Raw genomic sequence first — 9,894 nt, 5'->3', positions numbered from 1 at the left:
TCTACCGGTTATTACAAATAGAAGTAGGCATGACATAGTGAATGCGTCTCTAAGCTCATCTATATATGAAAAATTGTGAAGTCTTTAAACTTACAAAAAAATATGAGGTTAAGCATAGACGACAAAGACTCAAATATGGAAGAAACTAAATTGTTTGTTGAATGACTTTTGAATATTGATAAAAGGAAAAATTGGTGGTTCAAATGACAATGAAGTGTTAATAGATATTCCTCATGATCTTATTACAGATTCTATTGACCCTACTTTTGAATTAATAGAAGTTGCTTATATTCAATACTTTAAATTTATAAAAAGAAGGAATTTTTCCAATAGCTATACTAGCACTAAAGAACGAAGTTGTTCAAGAGATTATGATATCTTACTATCAAGGTTTCTTGGAGAAAAAAATGTATACTTGAGGTATGATAATATATGTAAGTCGGATGTTCCTAGTGACAAAATTGACGAGAGCTTATATTCATATGATGTTCTCAATGGACTCAAATTTTTCTAGAGTTCCAGATCATTAATTGATATTAGAACCTGGTGTCTCGTCCATGTACTACGAAATCTTGATCAGAAAAATGAGTTATGTAATGGAACAAGGTTAATATCACTTGGTAGTTGTGTTATAAAGACAGAAGTCATATAAGACGATAACATTGAAAAACATATGTTTATATATAAGAGTTACTTTGACTCTTGATAAAACTTCCTTTTGAATTCCAAATGAGACGGTTCTCAATTGTCGTATGTTTTGCAATGACAATAAATAAGAGTCAATGACAGTTTCTTTCTAGGGTTGGTTTATTTCTTCGATATATATTTTTCCCATGGACAACTGTATGTTGCATTGCCCAGAATAACGAGCAGATACGACATAAAATTGTTAATATTGGATATAGACGGGTTGTTTACAATGACTTTTTCAACTTTGTAAAGTGTAAATTAAAAACATCTTTATGTAGTATTCATTAGTTATTATTTACCTTTATTGTGTCTTTTTATTTGTATCATATTATAAATAAATTGTAATTTCAACATTTAGGTGTTGTTTGTTTTTCCTCGAAAGCACTTCTCCACCTCTTTTGTCTGCACTGAGAAGAGGGCGCGCAGACGTTGGGCTCTGCAGTGTGTTTGTTTTTCCGAAGACGTTTCATTAAAAAACGTCTGCGCGCCCTCTTCTCCCAGAAGTGTTGGTATTGTTACTTCTCACCTCTTCTAACCAATTTCTTTCCATCTTTCTTATTCCATCAGACACTCCCAAACCCTAATCCTCTCATCCTCTCCACTGCCACCCAACTCACCCACCATCAACCTGTCGCTCCACTGCCGCCCAACTCTCCCACCGCTGCAACCCCATCTCTCCACTGCTCCAGCGCCGCCGCCCCACCGCTGCCGCTCTACTGCTCCAGTGCCGCCCCACCGCTGCAACCCCGCCGTCCTCTATTCCCCCATATCAGGTTTAATTTCATACCTTTTGTCACTATTGATGTTTGGTGTGTAGGTTCTGTTATTATTGAGTTTGGTGATTTTAGGGTTTATTGAACCAGATTATGCTATCTCGTAGTGGTTAATACATGTTTTGATTGATTTTGGTGATTGTTAGGGCTTATTGAACCAGAGTGTGTGTTTGTTTGTCTCGTGGTAATGAATACGTGTTTTGATTGTTATTTTTATGCTATAAACATTTTCATGATTTTACTTGATAATTGTTGCTATGTTAGGCGTTAGTTTGTGGAAAAGATAATTGCTTTGAAGTTACTTGAACTGTGAATGCTAGCTAATATATCAAACATTAACTTGTTATATGTCTTATGAGATTAGATTAGATTAGATTTAGAATAGTTTTGGTAGTCTGCAGTTATTAAAAAACAAACAGTCTTCTTGTTGTAGACTGCAGAGTTTTGGTCCACCTCTTCTGCTACAGATGTTGGCAGATGTGGTTTCGCAGTCTTCTGACATTTTACCTCTGAAAAACAGACAGCACCTTACTCTTTTTTTTAACGACCAACCAAAAACTCTTATTAGACACTAGCAAGCAAACTTTAAGGCTTCAATAGCCCAAGCCGATTGACCAATAGAAAGCTACACCAATCTTTCTAAAACAACCCAAACTTTTGTTTGGAGTGATTTTTAATCCAACTCATTCCGTACTTTTAAATAAATAAAATTATTAAGTATTATAAAATTTTGGCAAACATGACGCCTAAAACAGTACAGTAAAACTCAGTGTTCTCTTTAACTGTGTTGTATTTATTATAAAAACCCTAGGTCGAACGATACACAAGTGTGGCGTTAAAGCTTTGTTTTCGTCTGCAACCCCCCATTCGCCTTATCCGATCCATTACACGCAGCAGCAGGAGGTAGATTATTATTATTATTATTATTCATCTTACTCTGCTTTACTTCAGCTTTGCTGTATAACATTGTTCTTAATTAATTTCACCAGAGTTTTGATTCTCTAATTTCTAGGGTTTTTTATGTTACTACAGCTTTTAATTTGTTATATTAGTATGTTTTGATTGATTTGATTTGAAGCTGTATGCAACTATAATTATTATATGGATTTAGCTTATTTCATCCTTAATTGTAAGTTACAGCTGCTTAATGATTTTATCATTTTTTAGTTCAATTTGACTAAAAGTTGAAGCATTATTTATGCAAAGGGGACCTAATTTTTCATAGTTGATGTAACTGGATGGGTGCTGATGTTAGACCTGTTAAATTGTTGCTGTTTTTTTTAATATACTGTCTCAGTTTTCTATTTCAACACCTAATAATTTTGTATGGTTTTTCTGTATAATACTTTATTAGTTGAGTGTCGATTAACTGCTTATTTGGATTTTGAAGGTAATTGGTTCACATGTGAAATGATTTCAAACTTAACTTGGGGTGCAAGTCAAGGTGCCTTGGAGAAGAAGTAGGAATAATAATAATAATAATATAGAAAGAGTAAATAATATTATAGAATGGGGTTTGGGTCACTAAGCGGCTGCTTAGCAAGGCTAGGACTTAGTAGTAGTATAAATTATAAATAGGGTCTTTGTAAAGTGGTTTGTGTGTGGTTTTCAGTCAATAATAAATTAATAATATACAAAGAGTCGACCTAGAGTTGAGTTAAGAAGCGCTTGTTTGTTTGTGACTTTTTGTTGCTCGATTCAATTAGTTTTCAACAGATTTGATTTGTATTCACCTTGTCAGGTTATTGTAAAAGTCCGTTGTCCCGCTTTTCTTTGGGTTAGTTTATGTATATCTGATCTTGGCACAATTTATATTGATTTACTGTGTAGTATTTTACTTTGATCATCGTGTCTAACTGTCTATAAAACTTTCTAATATATCTTTCATTCTACAGTTTCTGTTACATTAGCAACGAGATGGCAGATACTGACTGCGGTAGGAGCTTCAAGAGGCGGGACCAGCTTCTAGAAATGGAACACGAAGTAAGAAATTGGTGGGACGAAAGTCACGTTTTCAATGCCGAAGCTCACGATCAACCTGCGAAAGAAGGCGAAAAGTTTTTTGGCACATTCCCGTTTCCATATATGAACGGGTATTTGCACTTAGGTCATGCATTTTCACTCTCAAAGCTTGAATATGCTGCTGCTTATCACAGATTGAGGGGCGCTAACGTCCTCTTACCCTTTGGATTCCACTGTACTGGAATGCCAATTAAAGCATCTGCTGATAAGCTTAGAAGAGAGATTGAAAAATTTGGTAATCCACCTGTTTTCCCGTCAGTTGAAACTGAGGTGGTTAATGAACCCGAACCCGAATCCGAATCTAAACCTAACGACGGAAATAACCCTGAGAAGTTTAAGGGGAAAAAGTCAAAAGTGGCGTCAAAGACAGGTCGGGAGACTTATCAGTGGGAGATAATGCGCGGGTATGGTTTATCCGATGCTGAAATTGCTACGTTTCAAGATCCCGTTCAATGGTTGCGGTTTTTTCCTCCTCTGGCGGTTGAAGATCTTAAAGCTTTCGGTTTGGGTGCTGACTGGAGGCGGTCATTTATCACAACCGACATCAACCCATTTTTTGACAAGTTTGTGAGGTGGCAGATGAGGAAGCTGAAATCAAAAGACAAGATTATTAAAGATTTAAGATACACAATTTATTCACCTTTAGATGGTCAACCTTGTGCGGACCATGATCGGGCATCGGGTGAAGGTGTTATACCTCAAGAATATACACTCATTAAGATGGAGGTGGTCCCACCATTCCCGCCAAAATTTGCACATTTAGAAGGTAAGAAAGTTTATTTGGCGGCTGCGACTTTGAGGCCCGAAACTATGTATGGGCAGACAAATTCATGGGTGTTGCCAGATGGCAAATATGGGGCGTTTGAGATTAATGAAACTGAAGTTTTTATCTTAACCGAGCGTGCGGCTCGGAATCTTGCTTATCAGAATCTTTCCAGGGTGCCTGAAAAGGCTACATGCTTAGTTGAGTTGACTGGTCAAGATCTTATTGGGTTACCCTGTCGGTCACCGCTTTCGTTTAATGATATTATTTACTGTCTTCCAATGCTCTCTGTTCTTACTGATAAGGGTACTGGGATTGTTACAAGCGTTCCCAGTGACTCACCTGATGATTACATGGCGTTGCAGGTAATATATATTGCTTGTTATTAATTTAGGGAGGGTGTGCATGGGTTGGTGTTGGCCCAAAAGGCCAAAACCATAACCGTAACCGAACTTTCAGTTGATTAATCGGGTTTACATGTTGATTTGGTTTGGTTATGACTCGTTCAACCGTGAACTAGAATCTGTCATGAAATGTTTGGGACTGACTAAAATAGCCCAAAACCATGTAACTGGGCCTTAAAGTTTGGACAAAATTTTTTTAATCACTTAATATATTGTTATTAGACATTTAGGCTTCAATAATTTGAGTTTTACCATTTAATATTTGTATATATTACATAGCATTAAAAAAAATCATACAAAGGTAGTGGATCGGGCCTGTTAACCATGTTTTTACTAAATCATGGACCAGTTTCGTTTTGTTAGTTCTGGAAACATGAAATCATGAATAACCAAAACCGACCAACTAATTCGTTTTAAAAAATATTTAAAATCGACCCATCGGTTATTGGTTAGGTTTGGTTATATCGGTTCAGTTAAATCGGTTAATTCTTTTGAACTTGGAATCATTGATTCTTTTGGCTCTACAAATCATGAAATTATTTTCATTAAATTAGAACAGTTCACTAATTTTTTTTATTAATTTTTTTTTAAGATCAACTTATTGAATTGCAGGATTTGAAAGCAAAAGCTCCTTTTAGGGCTAAATTTGGTGTAAAAGACGAGTGGGTATTACCCTTTGAGGTCATCCCAATCATCAGCCACCCTGAGTTCGGTGACAAATCTGCTGAAAGAATATGCAACGACATGAAAATCAATAGCCAAAACGAGAGAGAAAAACTCGATGCTGCTAAAAAGGTAATCTACAAAGGCGGTTTCTATGAAGGAACCATGATTGCTGGTGAATATGCTGGCATGCGTGTTCAAGAGGCTAAAACCCTAATCAAACAGAAGCTACTAGAAATTAACCAAGCTGTTGTGTACAGTGAACCAGAGAAGAAAGTAATGTCACGATCCGGTGACGAGTGTGTCGTTGCATTAACCGACCAATGGTATATAACTTATGGTGAAGAAACATGGCTAGAAAAGGCAAAGGAGTGTTTAGCTAGCATGAACTTATACTCGGACGAGACTCGGCACGGGTTCGAACACACACTGAGCTGGCTGAACCAATGGGCTTGTTCTAGAAGCTTTGGTCTCGGGACCCGCATACCATGGGACGAGCAGTTTTTGGTGGAATCTTTATCCGATTCCACTATCTACATGGCTTATTATACAGTCTGTCATCTGTTACAGAAAGGGGATTTATTCGGCGCGGACACGTCTACTGTAAAACCCGAACAGCTTACCGATGACGTTTGGGATTATTTATTTCTTTCTGACCCAGAACCTAAATCTTCAGATATTGATATAACTCTACTTAAGAAGATGAAACAGGAGTTTCAGTATTGGTATCCTCTTGACCTTCGTGTGTCCGGTAAGGATTTAATACAAAACCATCTTACGTTTAGTATTTATAACCACACTGCAATTTTCCCCAAAGAACATTGGCCTCGTGGGTTCAGATGTAACGGTCACATTATGTTGAATTCTGAGAAAATGTCAAAGTCAACTGGGAATTTCAGAACTTTGAAACAAGCAATTGAGGAGTTTTCAGCAGATGCCACTAGATTTTCTCTTGCTGACGCTGGAGACGGTATGGATGACGCAAATTTTGTGTTTGAAACCGCAAACGCTGCGATTTTACGTCTCACGAAGGAGAGAGTGTGGATGGAGGAGGTTCTTGCTGCAGAGTCATCCGTAAGAACGGGCCCACCTTCTACTTATGCTGACCGTGTATTTGCTAATGAGATCAACTTTGCCATAAAGATGACTGAGAAGAATTACAATGAGTACATGTTTCGTGAAGCTCTTAAATCTGGGTTTTATGATTTGCAAGCTGCCAGAGATGAGTATAGGTTTTCGTGTGGCTCTAGTGGCATGAACCGTGATCTTGTGTGGCGGTTTATGGATATTCAAACACGGCTTATTGCCCCAATTTGCCCTCATTATTCTGAATATGTTTGGAAGAAACTTTTAAAGAAAGACGGGTTTGTTATTAAAGCTGGATGGCCTGAAGCTGAAAACCCTGATCTCACCCTTCAAAAGGCTAACAGATACTTGCAGGAGTCTATTACCAATTTCAGGTTTACTTTAGTTGCTCTAAATAATATTTTTGAATTAAAAACGGTTTTAGTCCATGTGGTTTGACCCAAATAACTCTTTTAGTCCATTATTTTAAATTTGTCTTCTTTAGTCTTAACAGTTTCATTTCTGTATGAATTAAAGTGCAGCAAACCCATTCAGATTTATGTTAAACTTTTTATGAATAGACCAAAATACCCTTGGATTATTTGTGTTACTTGTCAACATCTTTGGGGCCCACTTGAAAATAAAGTATATTAATACCATAGGTACAATCTATTAGGCAGAATGTACATGTTTATATAAAAAAGAATAAAATCTTGCAATTTTGTTTAGTTTTTTAACTTTTTAGGCACAACACATTGTTGCCTGTTTAATAAGACGAACGAATATGAACAATTTTTTTTGTTTTTGTTTATTTAGTTAAACAAACAAGCATGAACACATGTCTTGTTCATTAATATGTATTTAATTTTTTTACGCGCATTACAATTTAGTCTACTTTTAGTAACTTTTTAGGCCCGACACATTGTTCACATTTACTTTTAATTGGTTTTAGCTCAGTTATGTTCGTTCGTTTACGTTCATAAACCATTCATTTACTGTTAACAAACAGGCTTAAACAAACATGAACAAGAAAATCTTGTTCATTTAATTTTTCATGTTCGATCGTTTGTTTGTTCACAAGCCTAATATTATGTAACACTTGTGTTTCGTCATCTGTGTCTGCTTGATGCGTAGTTTTATAAAGTTGGTATACGGTGATAAATCATTTTCAGGAAGCTTCTTTCGAAGCAGGCTTCTGGTGGTTCAAAGAAAGGTAACAACAAAACTAGTACTCAGAGCAAACCAACAATCGGGCTTATATTTGTGAATGAACAATATGATGGATGGAAGCGAGAGTGTCTGAACATCTTGCGTGACAAGTTTGATGAGCAAAACCGTAAATTTGCACCAGACCAGGAGATAATGCAAGCATTGCAGCAGAGTGCAGTGGGCCAGGAAGGAAACTTTAAGCAAACACAGAAACTCTGTATGCCATTTCTGAGATTTAAGAAAGATGAGGTGATGACACTTGGCGTTCAAGCATTGGATCTAAAGCTGCCATTTGGAGAAATTGAGGTTCTTCAAGAAAATTTAGAGTTGATTAAAAGACAGATTGGTCTTGAACATGTTGAGATTTTGTCAGCTACTGATTCACATGCGGTTGCTAAGGCTGGCCGACATGCTTCGTTGTTAAAACAAACTCCACCATCACCGGGATCTCCTACCTCTATCTTTTTGACTAAGGATGGTATGTGAATCAGTGAACTGTATGCACTTTTGTGATGTTATTGGCATTTCGTTTTTTTTTTAAATATATATTTAGTGCCATTTATTTTTCATTTTTTATGTTTCTATTTAGATTTAGCTTGAAGATCTGGGATTAAGAGGACGGAAAAGAGTGTTGAGCCGGCTGGCTGGCTGACTCAGGTAATTGCCTACATGCCTGCTGCTATTTATTGCAAATTGTGCTATTCTTTTGCTTATGTTCATCTGCTTTATTTCAGTTTTAAGATTTTATTTTACTTTTATCTCTCTTTGTAGAATATAGAATTGTCGCTTTTGTTTAGTTAAACGTTGAGAGTGGGATGCATTTTTATTTAAGCCAATCATGTTTGATGGTCGGAAAAGTTGACTTATCGTTCTTTCTATGTGCAGATAGCACAGGTATAGAATGAAGGATGATATGCAGTTAGTTATTTGGTTTTTCTTTTTTTACAAACTTGATTCTCATCGCGTGGACGTTGGGAAGAAACACTTTTTTTCTATTAAGTTGGTGGAACAATGAAATGCTTATCGTTTTTGGAAGTGATTCAACTGAAATGACATGTTATTTTCTTATGAGCCAGTGATTTTGTATTTTTTTGGTCATGTTTAATAGAACTTGGAACTTTTTTGCTTTTGTTAACTATATATGTGATCAATTGTTTTACTTTTTAACACGAGTCACAAACATGCTTTTCTATTGTGTGATGACAGACTGGTGTGGACCAGACTAGTCGTTCTTTCAAGGTTTGATGTTTGTTTGTCGGTTTACTTGTGTGTCAAACAGTCAATGCTCGCGTGTCTTGATATGCATATCTAGTCTTCTTACACCAACACAAAGTTTCGTTTAAAGCATTAGCTGATTAACATATTAATGCGCACGCTGCACACATGTATTTAGGGCATAAGTTAAATATACTACACATCAGTAGTTTTTAGTGAGAAATATGCTTTTATAATTCTCTTTGAACTTTAAGACCTTGTTTTTTTTTCTCCCGTCTATGATTTGTTTGTTATTTCAAAATATTTTTTGAATAGTGTTTGGATCCACCGCCAATACCTGAGGGAGCCTTCTTGAGACGTGATGTCAAGTTGTCAACCGTCCATACTGATTTTGACGTTCCAGGTCTGACTCACTCAAGAACACCATCAAGGAGGAAACCTACCACTGTGAGAAAACCCCCTTGAGTTAGGTTTTGAACATGAGACCTTATGATCCCAAGCCTTAACCATCACCTCCATGTCATTGAGTCAGAAGGCTAGTGATGTTTATTTCAAATAGTTCTCTTTCCATTTTTCCTTAAAATATTCTCTTGAATTTGAGGTTCTCCGCTAAACTCCAATATGGGAAGTCATCAAAATGCGACGGACATAGTTGCATACAATGTTTTAAAAAACGGTATTTTACACATACCAGGTTGAATAGTTTAACATGTAATTCCATATATAACCCAAAAGTACGTTAATAAGCATCACACATTAATCATACATCACAAATGAACAATTATCGAGTCAAATTAGAGGTATTTTTTTATACAAACTTAATCAGTTAAAAAATATGTAAAGAAACCAGCCTTTGATTTGCAAGATACAAAATTAGTTGATTAGCAAATCATCTTTTACCGTGTTTACTCGTTTCATTTTTATTTGTTACGTTAAAAGTGATTTTCAAAAAATGTGGGCCACCAAAAAATATAAAAAAATCTCTTGGTTTTATAACCGGTTTGCCGGTTTAAACCGGCATTTTTAAAAAACCAACAATACGAAGTTATAACAAATTGCCCAAAAATACCAACTCTAAATACCGGTTACC

At 36.2% G+C, this 9,894-nt stretch overlaps 1 protein-coding gene across 2 annotated transcripts in view; it reads left to right on the top strand.

The window, feature by feature from the left end:
• The first annotated feature begins 2,339 nt into the window (after window positions 1–2,339).
• The window catches only part of LOC143535355 (leucine--tRNA ligase, cytoplasmic-like), a 129,453-nt gene continuing 121,898 nt past the window's right edge, over window positions 2,340–9,894 (top strand). The window contains exons 1-6 of one of the 2 annotated variants that reach the window (XM_077029634.1): window positions 2,340–2,366; window positions 3,359–4,613; window positions 5,265–6,775; window positions 7,553–8,067; window positions 8,179–8,246; window positions 8,475–8,519. In XM_077029634.1, coding sequence (XP_076885749.1) covers window positions 3,381–4,613; window positions 5,265–6,775; window positions 7,553–8,067; window positions 8,179–8,189 — 3,270 coding nt within the window. In that variant the 5' untranslated portion in view covers window positions 2,340–2,366; window positions 3,359–3,380 and the 3' untranslated portion in view covers window positions 8,190–8,246; window positions 8,475–8,519. Of the gene's footprint in view, window positions 2,367–3,358; window positions 4,614–5,264; window positions 6,776–7,552; window positions 8,068–8,178; window positions 8,247–8,474; window positions 8,818–9,894 lie in introns of those variants that run through there. The other variant, XM_077029633.1, reaches the window with a different exon arrangement.

The sequence above is a fragment of the Bidens hawaiensis genome, unplaced genomic scaffold, assembly GCF_021521415.1.
Source record: "Bidens hawaiensis isolate Kalapana, Puna unplaced genomic scaffold, B.hawaiensis_p1.1 tig00010467_1, whole genome shotgun sequence".
NCBI lineage: Eukaryota > Viridiplantae > Streptophyta > Magnoliopsida > Asterales > Asteraceae > Bidens > Bidens hawaiensis.
Note: the sequence above shows the minus strand (reverse complement) of the source record. Positions and strands in the feature narration are given on the sequence as shown.